Source organism: Procambarus clarkii, chromosome 8 (assembly GCF_040958095.1).
Source record: "Procambarus clarkii isolate CNS0578487 chromosome 8, FALCON_Pclarkii_2.0, whole genome shotgun sequence".
NCBI lineage: Eukaryota > Metazoa > Arthropoda > Malacostraca > Decapoda > Cambaridae > Procambarus > Procambarus clarkii.
In genome coordinates, this window is record NC_091157.1 from 10,605,256 (window position 1) to 10,631,157 (window position 25,902).

General features: G+C 46.9%; 2 protein-coding genes and 1 long non-coding RNA gene across 3 annotated transcripts in view; all 3 read left to right on the forward strand.

The window, feature by feature from the left end:
- Window positions 1–4,964: 4,964 nt before the first annotated feature.
- LOC123759868 (uncharacterized) lies at window positions 4,965–11,160 on the forward strand. The gene is made up of 4 exons (XR_006773081.2): window positions 4,965–5,100; window positions 5,827–6,449; window positions 6,688–6,829; window positions 10,489–11,160. It is a non-coding gene; the product is annotated as an uncharacterized lncRNA (long non-coding RNA).
- A 519-nt stretch (window positions 11,161–11,679) lies between these two features.
- LOC123759756 (pre-intermoult gene 1 protein-like) lies at window positions 11,680–13,064 on the forward strand. Its single transcript, XM_045745012.1, has 7 exons — window positions 11,680–11,701; window positions 11,785–11,893; window positions 12,053–12,251; window positions 12,288–12,404; window positions 12,541–12,647; window positions 12,752–12,869; window positions 13,008–13,064. Exons 1-7 carry the CDS (start codon window positions 11,680–11,682, stop codon window positions 13,062–13,064), a joined length of 729 nt encoding a protein of 242 aa, XP_045600968.1.
- A 266-nt stretch (window positions 13,065–13,330) lies between these two features.
- Window positions 13,331–25,902, forward strand: part of LOC123759755 (uncharacterized) — a 41,398-nt gene continuing 28,826 nt past the window's right edge. The window contains exons 1-2 of the mRNA XM_069319014.1: window positions 13,331–13,493; window positions 16,904–17,939. Of these exons, the coding sequence (XP_069175115.1) occupies window positions 13,331–13,493; window positions 16,904–17,939 (1,199 nt within the window). The remainder of the gene's footprint in view (window positions 13,494–16,903; window positions 17,940–25,902) is intronic.

Sequence of the window (25,902 nt, forward strand, 5' to 3'; positions counted from 1 at the left end):
TATCTTGCACAAGGTTTCTACCCATTACATAATCAAGTCTGCCGCCCAATAAGCGAGTTTGGGTATCCGTAGTATACACGGTTAATCTGTTGTCATAAACATATTTGATAAATTTGCATCCATTATCGTTGTTAGTAATGTCTCCTATCGTAATATGTCTAGCATTAAAATATCCCATGTATATTGTCCCATGACTGTCTAGATCTAGGAGCAATGTTACATTTGAGTTTCTGGCTTCTGGCATATATGTTGAGGAAAGAGAAGTGGCCTGCTGTAGTTTGTACATGAATGTGATGGTACTGTGTGTGTACATTGTGTGATGTGCTCACATGAATGTGCGGTAAATCACTTCTGATGTATGTTAATAGGCCTGTGGCGTTACTGTTATAGGATGCATACCCTCTGATCTTTGGTGGAGTTTTGTTTATCATGTTGGACGTGTAGGGCTCCTGTAAAACGATTATCTGTTACTGGTAACATATGCAGTTAGGTCATTCAGTCTTTTGTTGATGCTACGAATGTTCCAACTGAAACCTAATGGTTCTTGTCAACAGCAGCCATAGTCTTGATATTGTTCCTCTCTGGGACTGGTGGTCCCATTGTTGTCCTTGTCCCACTTACACAATGTGTCAATAAGTGACTACGACGTAAAGAGCCGCACCAACCTGGCGTTTGGTGTCGTCAGGAACATCTGGTGACATCATCAGTTTCTTGATGATGATGAGCAACTCGGGATGGTCCGCGAGTGAATGTTCTCCAAGTCGTATGGCATAATTACTGTCACTCAGAGTATTATCTTTTTCATTCTTGTACTTAGGAGCCGGTCGGCAGAGCGGACAGCACACTGGACTTGTGATCCTGGGTTCGATCCCAGGCGCCGGCGAGAAACAATGGGCAGAGTTTGTCACCCTATGCCCCTGTTACCTAGCAGTAAATTAGGTACCTGGGTGTTAGTCAGCCATCACGGGCTGCTTCCTGGGGGGTGGAGGCCTGGTCGAGGACCGGGCCGCGGGGGCACTAAAAAGCCCCGAAATCTTCTCAAGATAACCTCAAGATAACTTGGCTTGAGCGCGTTCGTTAAGGTCAATAATCGTTTTAAAATTTGCTAATGCAGATCGACTTCCTTTTCCAGTTAATGTTTGTGTCAATAACACTGCTGTCATCCCTGAGTTGACTGACGGCGTCGCTGCCACCGCCTCCGTGGTCGCTCTCATACTCTGCCGCCGCCGCTGCTGCCACCGCCGTCACCACCACCGCATTAACCTTTACCAGCGCGGGCCACGGCTGTGACACAGCAGTGTGGAGGCTGCTGTATCTCTTGTGAAGGAGCCTGATGTAGCTTCTGTATAATTTCAGCCAGTTCTGCTACCTGTGCTTGCAAGGTTGTCAACTGTCCTTTAACTGTTGTATCAGGCTGTTGTGTGTTGTCAGGGGCGTTGTTGGTACTGTCACCACTATGGGATGGGTCAACAGTACTAGAGCCGGCATCAGTAGGCACTTGTTGTCTCGGGCACTTGCCTCCTTGTGCCAAGGGAGGCTGGCCGTTTGGTAGTCTGAGTGCCAGATGGTAACTCCATTCGTACCACATCTGAGACACTTCAGCGGCGGTTTAGACGGAGCCACAGATTCAGGTTCTTGCACTGCTTCTGTTGCTCCTGTTCCTGCTTTCTTTGGTATCTGGTCTTATACTGACAGTCCTTCAGTGCATGAGGACCGGAACAGAGAGCACACTTGGGTGTGGGGCACCAGCAGTACTTAGCTGTGTGGCCACTGCCACAGCACTCGTAAAACTCCACAGGGTTCGGCTCCCACACCCTGAACGTGCTGGGGCGCGCATACAACCCACCAAACCAATACTTGTCAGGTGGCGGGTCAGGCTTTTTCCAGACTATGACTATTTGATCAGTAGGCTTACCATTCTTGGTCAATCTTCCCCTCTCCTCACCCTGGTGCACACGCCCCGCTCTCTCCCCCCCCCCATTATCCCTGGTGCACAAGCCCCGGTCTCCTCCCCCCTCCCCATTCTCCCTGGTGCACAAGCCCCGGTCTCCTCCCCCCCCCCCATTCTCCCTGGTGCACACGCCCCTCTCCCTGGTGCACAAGCCCCGGTCTCCTCCCCCCCCCATTATCCCTGGTGCACACGCCCCGGTCTCCCTTCCCCCCCCCATTCTCCCTGGTGCACACGCCCCGCTCTCCCTCCTCCCCCTCTCCCTGGTGCACACTCCTCCCCCCCCCTCCCCCCCTATCTCCTAGTGACACGTCTTGCTCTCTTCACCCCCCCCCCCTCTCCGTGTCCCCCTCTCCCCTCCAGTTATAAATGGTGTTTTAATTCTTAAGTCCACGTGATGGCCAGTTTTATTCTGATCTCGTGCCCTGGATCACCTAGCAGTAAATAGGTTCCTGGGAGCTAGTTTCAGCACCTATGTTTGTTGGGCTCAGTCACGCTGGTGCTCTCTGTATAGGACATATTTTACTATTGGCAGGCGTGTTCGTCTAGGTGTACTTGCAGGATTTAGCTATGTTCCTAGTCCCGCGTTCGGAATGTTTTTAAGATTAATATAAAAGGTTCTCGGGCTTTTGTCATTTACGTATAAAAATTTGTCGAATTACCTTCGATTTCTAAGTCTAATCTATTCTTATTGACAGCTCTAAAACTGTTTGACAACTGACATTTTTGCATATTTAATTTCTATGAATGACTCCTCATTATGGAATTTGAAGTTTGTTTACCTTGTCAATTTTCCTCGACTTAATTTATGGTGATTTTTCACCTTCAGTGTGGCAAAGTCCAGTTCTGTTTAATCACTGATATTTTTAACTAGGAGAAAGTCGCTTTGCATTCCCTTGGACCGCTTATATTTTCTACTGGTTCTTCTCCCAACCGACCCTCTTGTTCAGATAGTATTTGTATCAACTATGTGCACCATCATGCATATGGAGTTTGATATAATTTGGTGTTATTCACATTAGGCGGGGATTATGGGGCGGGGCGGAGCTAAACTTCAAAAATAATTACTACTAGGCCTAGTATAGTACATGTACTATACTACAACCAGGATGGTGGTTTGCATTTTTTAATGCTAGTAAAACGAAAGTGTCTGGTTTGTCCAAATTGAGTAGTACCAATTGAACTAATTGGCAGTTGGATATGAACGATGGTCCACGCCGTTATTATAAATACTACATTAGAGTATGGGCTGCCTTTCTTGGTTAATAATTACTTGCTGGAGACTCATATTCAGTGGGTTTGCCTTCACTGTGTATAGGGCCCGGAAAGCTCTTGTCAGTTTCTGAAAGATAGGAGTATGCAGCTGTTCCTGCTACCGTGGGCTTCTGGTATCAAATTTATTCTCCGATCCCAGGTTTTCCTCCTTGTCTGATGGAAGAATGTTCCAATCTTCAAAATTTTTTGAGTACTCTTATAATTATCCTCACGAGAATAGAGCTTCGGCGATCTGGTCCCGCCTCACACACCAATAGTCGTTTACAGTTTATAGGTGTGTTAAATCTTTTAAAGGTACATGGAGTCTGTCTCCCCTACGTTATTTAGTGCATTCAATTTAACTTGACATTGTCGTTCATCTAGTTTGTAGGTTTCCATCAGTGTCCTTTCGTGCTAGTACCTCTAGTGTTAAATGACTTCTGTACCTCTTAAGTTCCCAGAAATTTTTATGTTGTGATCATGTCTAATTTCACTGTTAGGCGAGATTTAAATCTATTGGTCTTACCTCGTAGCCAATACCTCATGTCCGGTACTAGTCTGGTGGCATACCTTAGAATCGCCTCCAAACGTCGTATCTAGGGAATTACACGACTGACTCCATGCTGGAGCTGTGTACTCTAGGGTTAGTCTAATGTGTGTAGTATACTAGGTTCTAAATGAATCTTTAGACATGTGCAAAAGCAGATTGTTGGGCAACCTCGTATGTCGCTGACGTTATCTTAAACCCTCATGGCTTAAGAGGGACAGATGGGGGTTTTAAGGGGACAGGTGGTTTTTAAGGACAATAAAAATACATCCCACTCGGAGATGGGATGTCTCGCATCCCATATTTCTTTTGGCATAGTTCCTGAAGGCTTTAATCCTCCAAATGGTACCTGGTGTACCGTCTTCAGTACTCTGCCCGTCCCTCAAACCACACATTGCCATGAGAAACTAGAAGCCACCCCCCCCCTCTCTCTTCAAACCTGGATATTAGATATTTATGGTCTGAAAGCATGATATGAGTTCAGTAATTGTCTAAATTTAAACTTGCAAATGAATCTGTTGTAAAGGTTATTTTCAATTTACAGGTGTTACAGTATCAACATTGTTGGAGTGTGGAATGGCGATTTCGGCGGCATCTATAGACCTGCACTCAGACTCAAAGGCATTAGATGAGACGCAGAATACGCCATCTGTTGGCGGAGGTGCGGCATCTGTAAGACTCCCGTTTCATTCCTGTTGGGTGAGGTGGATGGGTAGGTTGGGTAGTTGGGTGGTTGGGTTGGGTAGTCATGTGAAATGACTACCTCTGAGAGTAGTGACGATATCAATGCCATCTAGAGTACGCATCAAATTACATTTCACAGTTCCCCAGTGAAGGTTGTCAACCTAGGTTCACCCAGTATACTTTGGCTAATGACTTTCATGTTCACAGATTTGACGTGATGAGTATTGAGCTGTGGAAATTAGTTCACCTCGGGCAGTCCCGAACTCCTGACTTCCTCCTATGAGAGGACAAGTGGCCGCCGTAGGTAGTAAGCAGTGTGTAGTTGTGCAGTGTTGTGTGGACCAACGTACACAGGATTTGGTCAAGAGGCGTTAAGAGATGATGGTAGTGTACGTCTGCTGAGAAGTGCTGGTAAGTGTTGCTGGAGACTTCTGCCAGAGTTGTTAGATACCCCTGAAGTGATTATTTGTGACCCCTGTCAGTGTGTTGCCGAATCCCTCTGCTAGTGTTTTTTTTTGTAGAGCAGATGTGAGGCATTGGGACATCGTGACGATACGGTGTGAAGACTGGCCCAGGTTGAAGGTGAACTCGCCGGTGATTATCATTAAGCGTGGACTACGTGTACTTGAAAATTGTGAACTCGCCGGGATTTGAAGAACACTGGCAGGTATATTTAGTGTCCTGGATGAAAGCGACACTGTACGTAAGTGTAGTTATACTTCTATTGATAATATTTCAGTCAAGGTGTATTTGCATCTTGTTTAACCCCTGCATTACTTGCTACCACCAATTCTTGAACTTAGTCGAGGGCTTGGGATCATAGGAGGCGACTATAAGGCCCATACTGAACCCGGTTACTGGCTCCAGCAGGCCGTAACAAAGTTTGTATTATAAATAGTTGCTGTAAAGTGTGATGGAAAAAGTTTTTTCCTAAGAATTTTCTGTAAACGGAAATCGCGGGTACGAGGAAATAGTTTTAAAAATCCTTTCGCATTAATACTACTGTATTAACGAAGCCAAATGCACTACCAAACCTTAACCTAACCATGGATAGAGAGGAGATATTGGTACTAACTATGTAGTTCCCCATACATTCCATTGAGTGGATCTCCTCCCCGAGGACAGGTTGTATATCATTCTTCTTCTCCGTAGGCTTAGATTTTTTTACTTTTGCTAGTTGCTGTAGTAGCCAATAGTTGGACCATTCCTTCAGTCTGTCAAGGGCAGCGTTTAATGTCCTCCTGTCTTAATCTAGTTTTAGCATAGTCGGCAAACATTGAGGCACATGTCTATTGTTACGGAAAGGTATGGGTATGATACGTGAATGAACGTGTTAATTCACCGCACAAAGCTTAAAAATGTAATCTACAATTAGTGTATTAAACTATTGCAGGAGATGCCAGGACAACCGTGGGTGAGGTTTGGACCAGCACTGCTCGTCTGGTGGCGGGAAGTCTGGTAGCCAGCCAATCAGTCGCTAACAAAGACAAAAAGTGCACCGTTAGATTTTGGCATAAGCAGTACTCCACTCACTATCGACGATAACATCCCTTCATGACTGGCAGTCCAGAATCATAATCGACCTAAGCAGTGCTTCACTCAGGAATGCAGTGTGATGGTTCTGCGTACTAGGCGCTTGACTGAGGCGCCTGATAAGTTATGTGAAATTTGTAGACTGAAATAGTGCGAAATTGTGATAGTCTTTATTGATACGTCATAGAAGACCTACTGCCTGGTTACGGCAATGGATTGATTTGTACAGTGAATTAACCTTTTTATGTGTTGTACATACAGTTGTAATGTATATTTCTGCTGTAAATAAAGTGGAAGAGGAATTAATTATCAGTTTCCTACAGACAGGTAGAAGAGACTTGCACGGACGCCTTGGCGAGTTTGGGGTTGAGGCTTGACGCAGAATCATTGGATTATTGTGGGTAGAAAGTGGCGTTTCATCTACACAAGTTGACAGTATGGCAGAGGAATGAACGCGGTGAACGCGAGCTTCGTCGTACTTATGTAAGTATAGCATGTGTTATGGAATTATAAAGGAAGAAAAAACGTTGAACTAATAGTAATTTAATGAGCTAGAATACCAAGGATAATAGAATATTAGGTAAAAGTCAGATTTTTAGAGGTTGGAACTTTGTTACACAAAAAATAGCAAGATTTAAATATATAGATAGGAATAAGAATAATGAAACGACAGGGATAAATTGAAAAAAATAGCACATGTTAATTTTGGAACTCTTTGCAGATTGGTGTGTTGGCGAGGCGGCTGTAGTTGGCAAAGTTTGGCCCTTGGACATCTGTTACACTTGGCGGAAAGTGAAACGACCAATCGGCGTCGCTAGACTTGACGTGACCCAGGCAAGGTTAACGTGGGTCATGTCTGGAGGGTTAGTGTCTCATCTCGCAGTCCATAGCGTACTTCACCTTGGCTTGATTCACCTCGGCTTGATGGCAATCGGGTGTCGGGAGAAGTGTAGAACATGAACTTGAATATTGCTGTGGAAGCGAACACATTTTTTCAGAGTTAAAAAGTAGTTTAGATCTAAGCACTTGCGCTAGTCAAAATAGAGAACAGTGAAAGTGTTGTAAGACGTTAATATAATCATTGTTGATGTACGTGCAGTATTAGACGTATATATATATAGTTAGAAATGTATGTACTCATTACAGGGAAAAAAGTAGTCTCCAGGAATGTAATTAGGGTGAATAGTAAGGGCGGATATAGCACAAGATATAACGAATAAAGACGTACATATGTGTACTTTTTTCAAAGACAGCGGTTTTGTATTTTGTGGGATAATGTAATACCAGCAAGTATTCGAAGAGGTGCGAAATGATGTAGGAATTAAGGGTCAGCGACAGTTAGTAACATCTAAAGACTGATCAGGCTGGTGAAATATTAAACATTCACCAAATGTTAGAGATAGTAATTTATAGCTTTTAAGTATATAGTAGAAATTATCGGGGATAATGTTAGAAGCAAATTGCAGGGAATTGTATTGGTAATATAGCTATATCTAATACCTTAATGAAGCTCATCGTGTAATGGACGATGAGGCCATAAGCAGTAAATCACATGCATGTGCTGTAATAGACATTGTAATATTTATGTAGTACAAGGCGTTGGTCTGCATTAGGCCTATGATTAGGTTATATTACCAATCACACAAAAACTTACTGTTCCAAATAAAATAGTACCAAATGTTCTATTGATGTTATGGATAATAAAATACGCATAGAATAATTGTAGTATGAAGCGACACTTGCAAAAGATGCAGAAACTACGAAGTTTGGGTCGGTCCTGGTAAGTTATTCCCTGGACGTGTGAAGAATTTGATAAAATGCTATAGAGATAGGAGGAAGGCAAGTGAAATGGGTAGCACAACAGGACAATATGCTTAGGTTTATACTTAATGTATAGCATTTTCATGGTAAAATCTGGTTCTCATTTTCCTCAATCCTTCCTTCTTCGTAAGCCTGTTCTTGAATCTTATCCTTTAGATTTCCGCACTCGTCTCCGCCTTTCCTATAACGATCCTTTCTCTTTCTGGATTTCAGTCTGCCCGGGCCCTCTGCGGATCTACGGCGGCGGGCTCGGATGACGTTCATTATGAGATGGTTCGCCATCTCCCTCCGTGCACGTCTCAATACCTACTGCGTCTGTATAACTAGGTCTGGGAGTCGTCGTCCGTCCCTGAGGACTGGCTCGATGCCATTGTACTCCCTATTCGGAAACCAGGATCTCTTGGTACGTCCCCTAAGGACTTCCGCCCTATTGCTCTCACGAGTTGTATTTGCAAGCTCTTTGAGTGTATGGTAAATGTCCATCTGATGTGGTTCTTGGAACACCATCACCACCTCTTTCCCTCTCAATTTGGTTTTCGCAAGTCCCACAGCACGACTGATGTCCCGGTGAACTTGGAGGTCTATATTCGTACTGCTTTTGCTGCGAAGACCTCCGTTGTTGCTGTCCTTTTTAACCTGGAAAAGGCTTATGACACGACTTGGAGATACCATATTCTGTCCCAATTTTGTTCTTTTGGCCTTCGTGGTAATCTCCCTCTCTTCCTTCAAAGATTTCTCTCTCGTCGTACCTTTCGAGTCAGGCTTGGTGACCCACTCTGCCTCTTTTCGGCAGTATGAAGGTGTGTCCCAAGGTAGTGTTCTGAGTACTACTCTTTTTCTGGTTGCCCTCAATGGTCTTCTTTCCTCCCTTCCTTCTGGCATCTTCCCTGCTCTTTATGTTGACGATCTTACTCTTTGCTGTCGGGGTGGTGATTCGCCTCTCCTTCAACAGCGGCTTTATCTAGAGATTGATGCCATGTCATCTTGGGCCACCAATCATGGCTTAAAGGTCTCTAGTACCAAGACTTGTGCCATGACTTTTACTCGGAAGCGGGTCGTTCTTCGTCACTCTTGGTCACTTTATGGTCATCCCTTGAGTACAAAGATTCTGCGAAGCTTTTGGGGTTATTCTTTTGACACTCGTTTGTCTTGGTGGCCCCATGTCTCTTACCTCCGTGTTGAATGCTCTAAGGCCCTTAACCTACTTAAGGTTTTGTCCCATACTTCTTAGGGAGCGGATAGGCGCACGCTCCTCTATTTGCACTCCTCTCTCGTCCTGTCTAAACTCGATTATGGTTGCCCAGCCTACTCTTCTGCTTCTCCTTCTACTCTTCGCCGTCTTGATCCTTTGCACCATACTGGGTTGCGCCTCAACTCTGGTGCTTTTCGTTCAACCCTCAGCTTCTATGCTGACACTGGCTTTGTCTCTCTAGGACCGCCGTTATCGCTACAGTCTTCGCTATCTTGCACGATCCTTACAGCATCCTCCCTCTCGCCTTTATCGTGCTTTGACTTTTACCCCTCCTGTAGTTCCTGTTCCTCTTCACCGCCTTCCTCTTTCTGTCCGATTGTCTCGCTTACGGGATTCTCTTTCAGCTCATATTACCAATGTTTCTCCTCGTATTGTTCCATCCTTGCCCCCGTGGAGTGTCCCCTCTCCCAAATTTTGTACTTCTTGGACCCGCATCACTAAAGCTTCTACCCCTCCTACTGTTCTGGAACACCTCTTCCTTGAGCACTTTTCTTCTCACTCCCACTCCGTTCCCATCTTCACCGATGGGTCTAAGTCTGTTGACGGTGTGGGCTACTCTGTTGTTTTTTCCGGACCACACTTGTGTCGCCTTCCTCTGGAGGCTAGCATCTTCACAGCAGAACTTTATGCTGTTCTCTATGCTCTTCGTCTCCTGCTTTCCCGGTGTCAATCCTCCTTTGTGGTGGTGGTAGTAGTACCCTCTCGTAGTACCCTCATGGTGTTAGGGTCCTTTAATCCGGTCCACCCAGTGGTTGTCGAGATTCAACATTGGCTGTTTCTTATCTCCAGTAAATTTAAGTCGGTTGCATTTTGCTGGGTTCCCAGCCATGTTGGTGTCTTTAAATGAACGTGCGGATGCTGCCGCTAAGGAAGCTATCCGCGCTTGTCCCATCTCCAGTAAAGGTATTCTTTATTCCGACTTTTACCCAGTTATTCATGCCTCCATCCTTGCCCGCTGGCAGAGTTGTTGGTCTTCTGTTGTTGGTATCAAACTGCATACTCTTAAGAGATGTGTGTCCCAGTGGCCTTCCTCCTGCCACCATAACCGGTGGTGGGAAACGGCTCTGGCTACGGCTTTGGTATGGGCCATACCTGTTTAACTCACGGTCACTTAATGGAGCGCAGCCCTGCTCCTTATTGTCCACATTGCATTGTCCCTCTTACGGTCGAGCATATCCTTGTTGAATGTCCTGAATTCCAGGACGAGCGTGTCTTGTTTTCCGACCGTCTTCCCGCGGTCGCTTGTCCCTCGATAGAATTCTTGGCGACTCTGATACTTTTGATATCGTTCGCCTTATGCGTTTCTGTTCTCGTATTGGCATCCTTGGTGATATTTAGCGCCCTCTGATTATCCCGCACATTTGATGGTGCTACATAGCCTTCCCGGTTTGGTGCCTTCTATTGATAATTACTTCCTGGTAACATATTAAATTGCAAATATTGTTACAGAGGTGAATGTGACGTAATGGATGGAATCGCCGTCAGACGTGTGGCAGAAGTTTCGTGATGGGCTACTACTTGTGAAGACACACCGTGGCTGGAAGTGTACAACGAATAGAGCCCAAACTGGACTTGACAGAGGGCGGGTCAGGAAGGCAAGGAGCAGTGTATCACCATCTGGTACTGCGGACCGCTAAAGGTGGAAGTGTCGCGCATTGGCGGCTTTAGAGAATGAAACTTCCTGAGGAAGTGTTTGCTAACCCCCAGGGAGCAAGATAACATACCTTGTATGTAATTTTGAAAATAAAGATAAAAAAATGTAGTTAGTTAATGCGATACAAAGAATTGATTAGAAGAGATGACTGAAATGAGACGATTGTCGAGTTAGGAAAAATTAAAGTCACTAATGTTGGTTTTATTTTAATGAGTTATTGAATGTTTCATGTTGACATACAATGTAGGAAAAATAAGCATACAATAATTATAGTACTAGATACATTGTGACTGGCCAGACAGGAAGGTTAGACAAAATTTGGAAATTCTTGGGAGGATGGATAAAGTATAACGGTGTTTTACAGGTTTAATAATATAGGGTTTACTGAGAATTACATAAATGTAATATTTTCCTCTGTAAATATATTTATAATGTATATTTAATAAAGAAAATAAAGTTAGAAAAATATCAAAGTTTGCTTTCAAGGGGACACGTCAAACAGGAAACGAAGACATAAACAATGAAACAAAAGATCGCATCACGAGACATTACGCCACGACTACGACGAAACCAGACACTACACGTGGTGTCGTGTCTTTACACAATACAAACCAAAGACACGACATTTCAACTCTTTACGACTACGACACACGACCATGACTCGACCACACGACAGCTCAACGAGAAGCCAGGACAACTTGCCGGAAAAAAACGAGAAAACTCCCAGGCCACGACACCTCAAGATAAAGAAATGACAAAACTCGCCTCAACGACGGGGGACAACACAACGAAATAAGTTAGATGTAAGCGAAATGAGAAGCCAATTCGACAAGCGACAGGTCAACGACAACTAAATGACAAGACAGTTGTTAACGAAATTACAGGTCGACTGCGACGACAACACACGACAGTTCATCGATAATACAGCGAAAAAACAAAACTGAGTTGTTAACGCAGTCACAAGCCAACTAAACGACAGCTCAACGATGATACAAGTAAAAGGCAAAAGTGAGTTTTCAATGAAATTACCAGCCAGCTCCACGATTATACAGCGAAAATTCAAAAAGTGAATTGCGTTAACGAAATTACAGGCCAGCGACGACAACTCGACGACAGCTCAACGACAAGCAACGACAACTCGTCGACAGCTCAACGACAACTCTACGACAGCTCAACGATTATACAGCAAAAAATGCAAAAGTGAGTTGTGTTAACGAAATTACAGGCCAACGGCGACAGTGCGACGACAGCTCAACGACAACACGGCGACAGCTCAACGACAACTCGACGACAACTCGACGACAGCTCAACGATTACACAGCGAAAATGCAAAAGTGAGTTGTGTTAACGAAATTACAGGCCAACGACGACAGCTCAACGACAAGCGACGACAACTCGACGACAGTTCAACGACAACTCGACGACAGCCCAACGATTATACAGCGAAAATGCAAAAGTGAGTTGTGTTAACGAAATAATAGGCCAACGACGACAGCTCAACGACAAGCGACGACAACTCAACGACAAACGACGACAACTCGACGACAGCTCAACGATTGTACAGCAAAAGTGAGTCGTGTTAACGAAATTTCAGGCCAACGACGACAGCTCAACGACAAGCGACGACAGCTCAACGACAAGCGACGACAGCTCAACGACAAGCGGCGACAACTCGACGACAGCTCACCGATTATACAGCAAAAATGCAAAAGTGAGTTGTGTTAACGAAATTACAGGCCAACGACGACAGCTCAACGACAACTCGACGACAAGCGACGACAGCTCAACGACAGCTCAACGATTATACAGCGAAAATGCAAAAGTGAGTTGTGTTAACGAAATAACAGGCCAACGACGACAGCTCAACGACAAGCGACGACAACTCGACGACAGCTCAACGACAACTCAACGACAAGCGACTACAACTCAACGATTGTACAGCAAAAATGCAAAAGTGAGTCGTGTTAACGAAATTACAGGCCAACGACGACAACTCGACGACAGCTCACCGATTGTACAGCAAAAATGCAAAAGTGAGTTGTGTTAACGAAATTACAGGCCAACGACGACAGCTCGACGACAAGCGACGACAGCTCAACGACAACTCTACGACAAGCGACGACAGCTTAACGACAACTCGACGACAGCTCAACGATTATACAGCGAAAATGCAAAAGTGAGTTGTGTTAACGAAATAACAGGCCAACGACGACAACTCGACGACAGCTCAACGACAAGCGACGACAGCTCAACGACAAGCGACGACAGCTCAACGATTATACAGCAAAAGTGAGTTGTTTTAACGAAATTACAGGCCAACGACGACAAGCGACGGCAGCTCAACGACAACTCGACTACAGCTCAACGATAATACAGCGAAAAGGCAAAAGTGAGATGTGTTAACGAAATTACAAGCCAACTCAACAACAAGCGACGACAACGCAACGACAAAAAAATGACAGCTCAATGCCACCTAAACGACAAGATAGCGAAATGACAATACAGTGAGTCGTGTTAATGAAATGACAAACCAACTCAACGACAAGCTACTACAATTCGACGACAGCTCTACAAGACACGACAACTAAACGACAAGACCGCGAAATAGCAAGACAGGGAAGGAGTTGTGTTACCGGAATGACAAGCCAAGTCGACAAGTCACGACAAGGCAACGAAATGACAAGCAAACTCACTAACACAACGACAAGCGGTGACAACTTAAGGACGAGAAACGACAGCTCAACGACAAGTAAACGGCAAGACATCGAAATGGCAAGACGTAGTGTGAACGAAATGACAAGTAAACTCTACAACAAACCACGACAGCTAAACGACAAGACAACAAAATGACAAGCCAACGCACCAACACAACGTCGTCGCTTGTCGTTAACTCAACAACACGACATCTCAACAAGGAATGACAGCTCAACGACAAGTCAAAACAAATAACCTACAAGACACTACAACTCACCGACCAGACAACGTAATTACATGTCAGCTCAACGACAAACCACGACAATTCACCGACAAGACAATTCAACAAGCAATGAAAGCTCGACAAGACACGATACGACACTTCAACGGCAAGAAATAACGACGACAGAAACACAACACCAAGACAAAACGACACAAGGCAACACAACGACAACACAAGAAAATAACGACAACAAAACACGACAACCAGAACTCGATGAAACAAGGCAACGAAACGACAACACGACGTTGATACATCAACACAACAAAATGACAACACAATGAAACTTACCACAATGATAAAACAATCACGAAAAAATACAATCAAGACAACCACAAGACGACGACGACGACGACGACGACAAGACAACGAAATCACACCAACGACACGACATAACGACACCGACATGGAACGCAAGGCAATATCATGACAACACGACACACATTGCCTCGTGTGTACATCACAAATATGTTCCCCTGGGACATATATCCCTACAAGGGGACTAGCATCTAGCTTCTCTCATTGACCATCAGCGTTACCTGCCTTCGTTAGCATGCGTTTAGTAGCATCTACAGTAAAGCATTGTCAGCATCTGCATATTTTGCTTCTGAAAGAATACGCCTTCTAAGACCCTGGCGTCCTGGGGAGGTAGTGTGGACCACCGTCCTGCCAAAGTATATATCAAAAGAATGGCGTCCTGGGGAAGATTGCTGGGGAGTGTAATTAGCCAGGGAAGCCACGGGCTGGTTCTTTCCTCTCCCCCTACACAAAAGGCTGACGACGTGTCATCCTCGCCTTGTCCACATCAACCCCAACGGCTACCTCAAAGTCGCAGCCAATTTCGAAATATAGCAGCAATAATATCCTCACTTCCATGGATGGCTTTTGTATTTCTCAATCGGTGTCAAACCCACCACAGAAACGTTAGTTTTCGAATACGTTATTATATAAAACACTCCGCGACGTTTAAGCCAGCGTCGTGTCACTGGTTTCGAAGACCTATCCAGAAGTGCGCGAGGGGGTAAGCCAGCCAATCACAGACCACCTTTGGCTCGTGGCAGCTGCTTAAGAAACTTAACAAGACGCTAGATTTCGTCAATTCCTTGTGTTTTCGTTTTTTTTCGTTCTTTCGTGTGCTGTTGCAGGACTAAGTCATTTGAATCTGTCTTACTTGTGGTGTTTGTCACAATTCATGTACGAATGTTTATAGAAAATGTTTGGGGGCAAGAGGATACGACGAAGCGATATTAAAAAAAAAATGTCTTAAGTTTATATTAACTGATCATGTTAAATGATCACCAACACGGTCAAAAACTCGTTCAGATTCAACAGATGAGGATGACCCGAAACGTGAAAAAGTCCAAGCCGAACCGAAACGTCAGTCATAGACGGACTGAACTCCACACCACAAGTGACACCGGCAAGTATAATCGAACCGAAAGATGTTTAGGAACCGAACCCGAACATCCATTTAGCTAACCGTCTTTCAACATGGTTCAATTAATTACAGAATTTGTTTGCATATATCAAGTCTTTTATAGCACAGTTGGTTCAAGAACTTTACCACAACAATGTTTAAGCTGAGCAATGCTCATTTGTGGCGAGTTAGTTACATAGACGTTTGTTGTCACAAGAATTATGAGGAAGGTTCTTGTTATAATGAGTGTCACTCACGTCTGTGTGTGTCTGAACCCTCCCACCCAGGTACTCCCAAGCTGTCCTCGAGGTACTGTCCCCCAGGTACTCATTCTCATATCCCAGGTACACGTACCTTCACCTCCAGGCCTCCCGGCCCTGTGCTATCACTTTACCGTATAGCCCGGAGCTCGCTCACTGTACCGTATAGCCCTGGGGCTCACTCACTGTACCGTACAGCCCGGAACTCACTCACTGTACCGTATAGCCCCGAGCTCGCTCACTGTACCGTATAGCCCTGGGGCTCCCAGTACCATGTAACTACAAGCACCTGTCTCCACTTTCCTATCAATTCCATCAATTTAATGATTTGTTAAATTAGCCTTTACTACCACCTCGCCTTCATACCCACCCACCTCACCCCTCACCAAGAGAGCCCCTCCCGCCTACCTAGCGCCTAACTGAAGGGCTCCGCCCACCTTTTACCTTCCAATCATTTCCACCTCAAGACCCGTTCACCAGAAACTGTAAATAAGTATTACTCTGCTTGGTAGCCTGCACTGGCTTCTAGGTCCCTGAGTAGCCAGGGATGGTCCCTAGATCCCTGGGTCCCTGAGGTAGTCAGGTCTGGTCTCAGAGCCCCCTCGAAGCTTAGGCCTCATATCTAATAATAATTGTATAACTAGCTTCACAATATTGTCACTTGCTTAGCTAAACGAACTCTGGGGTTCAGTTCCTGAACTCATTATGTGTGTCTAACCCTTTCCACCACCGTCCACTTTATGGGTATTGGGCACAAGCTAAAGCAATCAACCATAAAAACCAGTATTTAGCATTCAAACCATATTAACCAACTATAGACAGACTGACCTGCTATCTGGGTCCCCTGGCTAACCCGGCCGCGGGTCCCTGGCTAACCTGGCCGCCGGTCCCTGGCTAACTTGACCAGGTCCCTACATCATTGGCTTGCCCTTAACCGGGATTTATGCCTCTTCCAGACATCAACACGAAGTAATTATCAAAAGAAGGTAAGGTAGTTATCAAAAGAAGGCACCAAACCGGGGAGGCTGTGTAGCACCATCAAATGTGCGGAATAATCAGAGGGCGCTAAATATCAACAGGATGCCAAACATCAACACGAAGCTTTGAACAATTAGACAATAATACTCGCCCTTCTCTACACTACATGCAGTATTGACCACCTCTCCTTCCAAGATGGACCACTTCATGCTATCTACTATAAGTATTGCCAGCTATGAGTATTGGCACCTGACAGCTGGGTGGACAGCGCTTCGGATTCGTAGTCCTGAGGTTCCGGGTTCGATCCCGGTAGAGGCGGAGAGAAATAGGCAAATTTTTTATTTTACCCTGATGCCCTTGTTACCTAGCAGTAAATAGGTGCCTGGGAGTTAGACAGCTGCTACGGGTTGCTTCCTGGGGGTGGAGGCCTGGTCGAGGATCGGGCCGCGGTGACACTAAGCCCCGAGATCATCTCGGGATAAGATAGCCCGGCTTCACCCACCCGTCCGTACTCTACCACGCCTCCAGGACTTCTCGCCCCACTCAGCCCTCAGAGGCACCACGCCCACAGCCCCACTCAGCCTTCAGGGGCACCACGCCCGAAGCTGCACTCAGCCCTCAGGGGCACCACGCCCACAGCCCCACTCAGCCCTCAGGGGCACCACGCCCACAGCCCCACTCAGCCCTCAGGGGCACCACGCCCACAGCCCCACTCAGCCCTCAGGGGCACCACGCCCACAGCCCCACTCAGCCCTCAGGGGCACCACGCCCACAGCCCCACTCAGCCCTCAGGGGCACCACGCCCACAGCCCCTCTCTGCCCTCAGGGGCACCACGCCCACAGCCCCACTCTGCCCTCAGGGGCACCACGCCCACAGCCCCACTCTGCCCTCAGGGGCACCACGCCCACAGCCCCACTCTGCCCTCAGGGGCACCACGCCCACAGCCCCACTCTGCCCTCAGGGGCACCACGCCCACAGCTCCAATCAGCCCTCAGGGGCACCACGCCAACAGCTCCAATCAGCCCTCAGGGGCACCACGCCAACAGCCCCACTCTGCCCTCAGGGGCACCACGCCAACAGCCCCACTCTGCCCTCAGGGGCACCACGCCCACAGCCCCACTCTGCCCTCAGGGGCACCACGCCCACAGCCCCACTCTGCCCTCAGGGGCACCACGCCCACAGCCCCACTCTGCCCTCAGGGGCACCACGCCCACAGCCCCACTCTGCCCTCAGGGGCACCACGCCCACAGCCCCACTCTGCCCTCAGGGGCACCACGCCCACAGCCCCACTCTGCCCTCAGGGGCACCACGCCCACAGCTCCAATCAGCCCTCAGGGGCACCACGCCAACAGCTCCAATCAGCCCTCAGGGGCACCACGCCAACAGCCCCACTCTGCCCTCAGGGGCACCACGCCCACAGCCCCACTCTGCCCTCAGGGGCACCACGCCCACGGCCCCACTCTGCCCTCAGGGGCACCATGTCCACGGCCCCCCCCCCCCCTGAGCATGAGGCTGGACGCCCTCGGGCGCCACACCTGCAGGAGGTTGTTTACCTTCAGGCCGCAGCTGGAGGTGTCGCGCTCCGCTGACTTCTTCCTCCTCAGATATTGTGGGCGGTGAGAGCCGGGCTGAGGGGGCTCGGTGAGGGGCGGGCTGAGGGGGCTCGGTAAGGGGCGGGCTGAGGCGGTTCGGTGAGGGGCGGGGTGTATTCCTGAAGGCGTGAGGGAGGGGGGGGATATGGGAGCACTTGAGTATTGTATGGGAGCGGGGGAGGAGGGAGTGTTGGAGTGTTGGTAGGGGATATGACCCCACAACACGACCCACAACATCCATCTCTACAGCCACACACTTTAAGAACTCGTTCCCATACCCTAGTACTATATAGTCTTAATGGCTTGGCGCTTTCCCCTTGATAATTCCTGTGGGAACCGACCTGTGAGATTTATATTTATTTAATTTATATGAATTTATATTTGCGTTAATTTATATACTTCGATAGCGATTTGTATGATAATGAGTGGACTGTATTTCTGCAATAATCTCTGAATCTCACAAATCGATCCTCTACACATTAGGGGGGGTTTATTAAATGAATTTATATGCAGCCAATCAAACTACAGAATTAACTACATACATTGAAAAGGTTTCTTATCTTATAGTACAGCAGGTTAGTCCACCAGGTATAACTAGGGTGTAGACACCAAATTATCCTCTTTGAGGTAGCTTCCATCACCCAGTAACTGGTGCACAAACTCTTCCTCGTCTTGACCTGTCAAAAGTGCGCTAGCTGTGAAGCCAGAATCCTATATATGACAAGCTATATCAGAGAAAACACTATACAGTACATGGAACAATAAAGACCTGGCTTAATTACCTTTAGTTTGAGGCTTCCACGTGCTCTAACCGGATCACCCTATATAATGACATTAATGGCGATAAATGAAAGATACATGGGTTTCGGAAAGAACACTTAACTTGAATTGTAGACATCGTGTTGGAGATGGTACCTTTAGTTTCCATAACACTACGTCCAAGTAAAATTAACAGGAGCCGTATTTGCTCCTGTGAGCCTCTGGTCTAGTATAAACAATGGCTGTTTAACACTCCATACTATTGACGTTACTGGCCGACATTGTCCAGATATGATAGGAGCCGAATTTGCTCCACACGTCTCGGAGGTGACACAACAATGGCTGCCCTCCTTCCTCACTCTGACGCCTGGCTTACATTGTCCACATGTCAGAAAGTGATAGAAGGGTCACATTTACTCTACTTTAATATTGATAATTAAGTTAATTTATATAAGATGTTTTTATGATGGTAAAGTCCAAAGACTAATGTATTTAAGAATAATTCCCAGCAGAATAGCTGGTGAATTTATAATGGTATGTGGTGATGATATCCCATTTTCTTTAGACGGTAATTCCACTACAAGTTACGTTTTCTATAGGTAACTTGTTGGTAATACAGCTATTATCTGTATGATATATTAAATGGTGTCGGATTTTCCGACAATTCCTTTCCTTTCGTTCTATATCAGTTTCTCTCCTATTCACAGTAGACACTACTTTGCCTCTCCCTCCTGTTTCCTTCATTGTTGTCCATTTCGTTGCTCTTGCCGTCTGTTCCTACCATTTTCTTCATCCTTCCTACATCTCTGGCTCTCCCTGTTTCCTTCTCTTCGCTCCTCTTCCTCTTCATTTTCCTTCTCTCTTTCAGTAACTTCCAATCTTCTTGTCTACCAGGTGGACGCCTAGAAGTCCAGGTGGAGTGAGTGTGGAGGGAAGGTTGGGTGGGAGCGAGTTAGGAAGGAGGTTTCAAGTTGACGGGTGGCAGAGCGCACAAGTAGCGAAAACAAGTTTCTACCCAACTTAGCTGTTCTAACTGCCTCATACAGACGGGGTACAGCTCTATCTCCCAGTGTTCACGGTATAAACCTCTCAACACACACCACGTATATCAGACCAGTACAGGAATATGCGGCTCTAGCCTGGATTCCGCATCTAGTCAAACACAACACGAAGTTAGAAAATATTTATAGGTAGGCCACCAGGCTAGTCCTAGAGCTGAGGAATATGATCTTCGAGGAAACATTACTAGAACTAAACCACGCGACACGAAGACAGAAGAGTTAGGGGAGACATGATCACAACTTTAAAATCTTCAAGGGAATTGACAAGGTAGATAATGATAAACTGCTTAGCACGGGTTACAGAACTTTTTCAACGTAAGGGTAGATATCAAATGGAATGCATTAGGCAGTGATGTGATAGAAGCAGACTCCATATACAATATCAAATGTATATGTTGACTAGACCACACACTAGAAGGTGAAGGGACGACGACGTTTCGGTCCGTCCTGGACCATTCTCAAGTCAATCGACTTGATCATAGACAGTACGAGAATGGTTAATAATGCCATGCCAAATATCCCCGTGACAAATGGGCACTTCAGACGCGTACTTTATCAGGAAATTCTCCTACAGCAACGATGCTGTTATGCAGGCGATCATCGCTTGTCGCGTCTCGGTTTGTGAGCAAAACACAGGGAATCAGCCTTAAATACTCTTCTCCGTGTGCGTCGCAGTACAAACATTTCACGGGTAATGGGGTCCAGGGGGAAACCGTGCTACCATTGTCACTTTGAGAGATGTGGTATGATACGGGCCACATAATACACAAGACGGTTCGCTGTTGGTTTATAAAACCTCACCTCTGCCAATCTAACTTAACGCAAACTGGTCTAACGCCACCTAACCTAATCAAGTAAGGTTAGGTGGCGTTAGGAGGTTAATCGACCCTCCTAAAACCCTGTTAAATGAAATGAAATCATTCATGGTGCTAGCCAGACCACAGACTAGAAGGTGAAGGGACGACGACGTTTCGGTCCGTCCTGGACCATTCTCAAGTCGATTGTGATCGACTTGAGAATGAATTGAGGAAGCAGTTCGTGTCAAGTCGATCACAACCGACTTAAGAATGGTCCAGGACGGACCGAAACGTCGTCGTCCCTTCACCTTCTAGTGTGTGGTCTGGTCAACATACTTTAGCCACGTTATTGTGACTCATCGCCTGCATCAAATGTATATATGATAGAGCCCAGTAGCCTCAGGAACCTGTACACCAGTTAATTGACAGTTCAAAGGCGGGGCCAAAGAGCCGAAACTCCTCTCCCGCAAGCACAACTAGGCCAATATAGTTAGGCGAGTACACATTACACCGGGTGCACGTGTAAAATAAAAATTGTGTTGGCATGAATGCCCCTTATTATGATCAACTGGGACTCTCAGTCGTCCTCACACGACGGTACCACCACCGCGAGGATATGCAGGTTCCTGGAGGTCGTCTTCGCCACTGTCCTGGGTCGTCACTTCCTCCAAGGTGTTCGCTTTCACGTATGCTGCAGTTTCTCCAGCCTGGCCTCTCCCACACGTCCTGCAATGTATATTAGTTATTAACGTTGCCAGCGTGAGAGAGAGAGAGAGAGAGAGAGAGAGAGAGAGAGAGAGAGAGAGAGAGAGAGAGAGAGAGAGAGAGAGATGGAGATGGAGGAACATAAGGTTAAGAGATAAAGGGGGGGATGTGGTGGAAATTGAAGAATAGTAGAGAGATTTGGAGGAAATATAGAGAATATCATTAAAAGAATGTTACATCGTGACCTCTTTCTTTCTTCCAAAGTAAGAAAGAAAGAGGTCACTCTGAAAGTTCTTTCAATGAACTCTCAATCCTCATCAGATCTCTCAATCCTTGAATGATCTACCAATTCTCAATCTACCTGTCTTCCTAATCCTTGCCCGGCCCCCCAGTCCGTTAGTGATCTCGCAAAACCCGCAAGACCTCCCAATCTTCCACCAATTTTAATTAAATATTAAGAGTCTAAATGATCAAGAAATGACTTTGCAGGCAAACTCCACCTTGTCTATTTTAAGTAGTTAAATAACCAAGCCATTATTTAAGTAGTTGTACATCCAACAATTTAATAATATAAATAGTTACATCGCCACCACCCACGGGCACCTATCAACACGTGGGCGGCAGCAATGCCACCCAGCACGGCCGCCCACGTCAGGCGGCGCCCTAGCCACTCACCTATACATTCATGGAGAAAATTCAGAAGGAATGGGGAGAAGCAGCATCACGGGGTTACGCTCCAACGAACAACCAATTTCTCGGTCTCTCATTAGTGAACCTATTACCACCGCCTATACCTTGCCTGCGTGGCTTCGGGACGGTCCTCGTGTTTACTGGATTATTGTTGGGTATTTTTGTCTTCATCATTGGCGGGGTACGAGTATGGGGTCGTCCGTGGTGGAGGGAAAGAGTATGGGGTCGTCCGTGGCGGAGGGTACGAGTATGGGGTCGTCCGTGGTGGAGGGTACGAGTATGGGGTCGTCCGTGGTGGAAGGGTACCAGTAGGGGTCGTCCGTGGTGGGAGGGAACCAGTAGGAGTCGTCCGTGGTGGGAGGGTACCAGTAGGGGTCGTCCGTGGTGGGAGGGTACCAGTAGGGGTCATCCGTGGTGGGAGGGTACCAGTAGGGGTCATCCGTGGTGGAGGGTACCAGTAGGGGTCGTCCGTGGTGGAGGGTACCAGTAAGGGTCGTCCGTTTTGGAGGGTACCAGTAGGGGTCGTCCGTGGTGGAGGGTACCAGTAGGGGTCGTCCGTGGTGGAGGGTACCAGTTGGGGTCGTCCGTGGTGGAGGGTACCAGTAGGGGTCGTCCGTGGTGGAGGGTACCAGTAGGGGTCGTCCGTGGTGGAGGGTACCAGTAGGGGTCGTCCGTGGTGGAGGGTACCAGTAGGGGTCGTCCGTGGTGGAGGGTACCAGTAGGGGTCGTCCGTGGTGGAGGGTACCAGTAGGGGTCGTCCGTGGTGGAGGGTACCAGTAGGGGTCGTCCGTGGTGGAGGGTACCAGTAGGGGTCGTCCGTGGTGGAGGGTACCAGTAGGGGTCGTCCTTGGTGGAGGGTACCAGTAGGGGTCGTCAGTGGTGGAGGGTACCAGTAGGGGTCGTCAGTGGTGGAGGGTACCAGTAGGGGTCGTCCGTGGTGGAGGGTACGAGTATGGGGTCGTCCGTGGCGGAGGGTACGAGTAGGGGTCGTCCGTGGTGGAGGGTACCAAGTATGGGTCGTCCGTGGTGGAGGGTACCAAGTATGGGTCGTCCGTGGTGGAGGGTACCAAGTATGGGTCGTCCGTGGTGGAGGGTACCAAGTATGGGTCGTCCGTGGTGGAGGGTACCAAGTATGGGTCGTCCGTGGTGGAGGGTACCAGTAAGAGTCATCCTTGGCAGGGTACCAGTAGGGGTAGTCCGTAGCAGTGGTACCAGTAGGGGTCGTCCGTGGCAGTGGTACCAGTAGGGGTCCAAAACCTGTACTGGCTAGAAAAACTGGTGTTACAGTGACGTCCCACACCTCGTGTGCATTGCATATGAAACATCAAATTTACACTTATATTTGTTATCTTGGGATCTATCTTGAGGTTATCTTGAGATGATTTCGGGGCTTTAGTGTCCCCGCGGCCCGGTCCTCGACCAGGCCTCCACCCCCAGGAAGCAGCCCGTGACAGCTGACTAACACCCAGGTACCTATTTACTGCTAGGTAACAGGGGCATAGGGTGAAAGAAACTCTGCCCATTGTTTCTCGCCGGCGCCTGGGATCGAACCCAGGACCACAGGATCACAAGTCCCGCGTGCTGTCCACTCGGCCGACCGGCTCCCTTGGGTTGAGTTAATATATAAGTGGCTTAGGGGAAGTTAGGTTAGGTTCGACCGAGTTTGATTGGATTGGGTTGGTTTGGGTTAGATTGGGTTCGTTTAAGAGTAACGAGGGCGGTGCTGCTAATGTCACGTGTTAGACCTCTCTCAGTATGGTTTAATCGTCACCTGTTGCCAATCTGGGTAACGATTGACTGAGATGTTATAGACATATGACGCTCTGATTATTGTCAGTTTCCATCTCTCTCTCTCTTTCGCTGCGTCCCTCTGCAATCTTCTTTTCCCCCTTACTATTTCCCCTCCCATTTATTCCCCGCTCCACCCTTCTCATTACATACCTTTCCACTACTGTTTCTTCATATGTCTCACTTCCTCTCCTTTCATATCCTCTTTTTATTCTTTTATCTTTCTCCTTTTCTCATTATTTATATTTTCCCTTTCTCTGCTCTACTCTTCTCCATCCCTCATTCGCCTCATGATTTAGCCTCCTACATTTTCTCCTCCTCTACTAACCTCATATTTATCTTTATTTTGCTTAAGTATCCACTAGGAAAATGAAAATTCCGAACGTTTTCGCGTTTCACCCCATCAAGGAATTCAGGAATTTCCTTGAATTCCTTGATAATGTGGTGAAACACGAAACGGTGCGGAATTTTAGTTTCAATTTCCTAGTGAATACTTTTACGCATAACCAAATCACTTTTTTTTTTGCCATTATTCTTGCATCATTTATTCTGCATACACTGCTGTCTTCATCCTGTCTTGTTCTTCGTTCTTCTTGTCCACTTTCTCCTCTTCCTTTGTCATATTGCCTTTGCTCCTCTTCCCATTTCTTCTTTCATTATCAATATTTCCCTCATTTTCCCTTTATATCTCTCTTTCAATGTATCCACTGTTTACCTTTAGCTTCTTTCTTACTCCCTCCTCTCATTCATTCTCCTCTTTTCCCCCTTCCTCATCTTCCCCCTTATCCTAATTATTTTCCGATTTCTCCAGATTACCGGCAAGTTCCTCAACATTAACCAAGAGGACACCTATGACCTGTGTACTATGCTGAAGGCATCACCAACAAATCGAATGAGCTGAAAGAAGTTTCAAGTCAGACAGACTCTGATATTACAGAAACAATAGAGGCAGTTTTTTCCCGATAGATAATCAGATCATATGACAATATAGGGAATAAAGGAATGGGGGAGGTGTGACACGGTTGATTAAATGGGATTGGAAATTTGAGGTCAGTTTCAGAGACGATTGAATCTTTCAATGGTACAGAACCGATGGGATTAAGAGGAAAAACACGTCTGTCCTGTGTATACCAGCAGGCCAAGGCATTAACAATCGTCATTCCGTGAACTGCAACAATTGTTCACGAGGGAAAGATTTTTAGTCATGGGAGATGTTAATCATAGGGAAACCGATTTGTGGATATGACAGATGATACCTTTCATACATTTCATGTCAACGAGGTGACGCAGGCAACACGAGGCGATCAAGCAGCCAGATTTTACCTAGTTTTTAGCCATTTTACCTATTTTTTTTACCTGTGTTCCCACCTAACAAACCACATGGACAAACTAGATTTAGTTCTGCTATCTACTACAAGAACGGTTCCTCAAGTGAGCTGTCTAAACTACGAGGAGACCCGAGACAAGAAGTCTTCAACACGCTAGACAAATGAAGGGAGAGAGGTGACATGATCACATCATACAAGTTTCTTAAAATCATCGGTAAAGTGGAAAAGAACTAAATATTGCCCATGAACAGAGGCTGGGGAAGAGGACAAGGGTGGAAGCTCAGAAGCCCGTATGAGCCATGGTGATAAGAGGCTCGTCTTGAGTTGGGAGAGTGAAGCGAGGTTGAGAGGTGGAGCGTGTAGAGGCTACTAGCTCTATGCACGGTTGCAGGAGCTGCAACCAGATGGTCAGGAATATTGCAATTGCCGTCTGGTCTCAAAAAAGGTCGAGTCCAGGAGCTGATGCTCATCCTACGAACAATAACAAGAGAGTACAAATAGTTTGGCGGACATTCTCCTCCTCCTCTCCCCAACCACGTGGGCTGGACGGTAGAGCGACAGTCTCGCTTCCTGCAGGTCGGCGTTCAATCCCCGACCGCCCAAGGGGTTGGGCACTATTCCGTCCCCCCGTCCCATCCCAAATCCTTATCCTCACCCCTTCCCAGTGCTATATAGTCGTGATGGCTTGGTTCTTTCTCCTGATAGTTCCCTCCCTTCCCTCCTCCTCTTCCCCCCCCCCCCGTTCCCTATTTTCACTTGTGTTTACCTAATTCAGTTTCACACTGGGCTTAACCCTACCTTCTCACTATTTCCCCACCCTTAACACGCTTTCTACGGGCCATACGTCCATCTTTCCCCT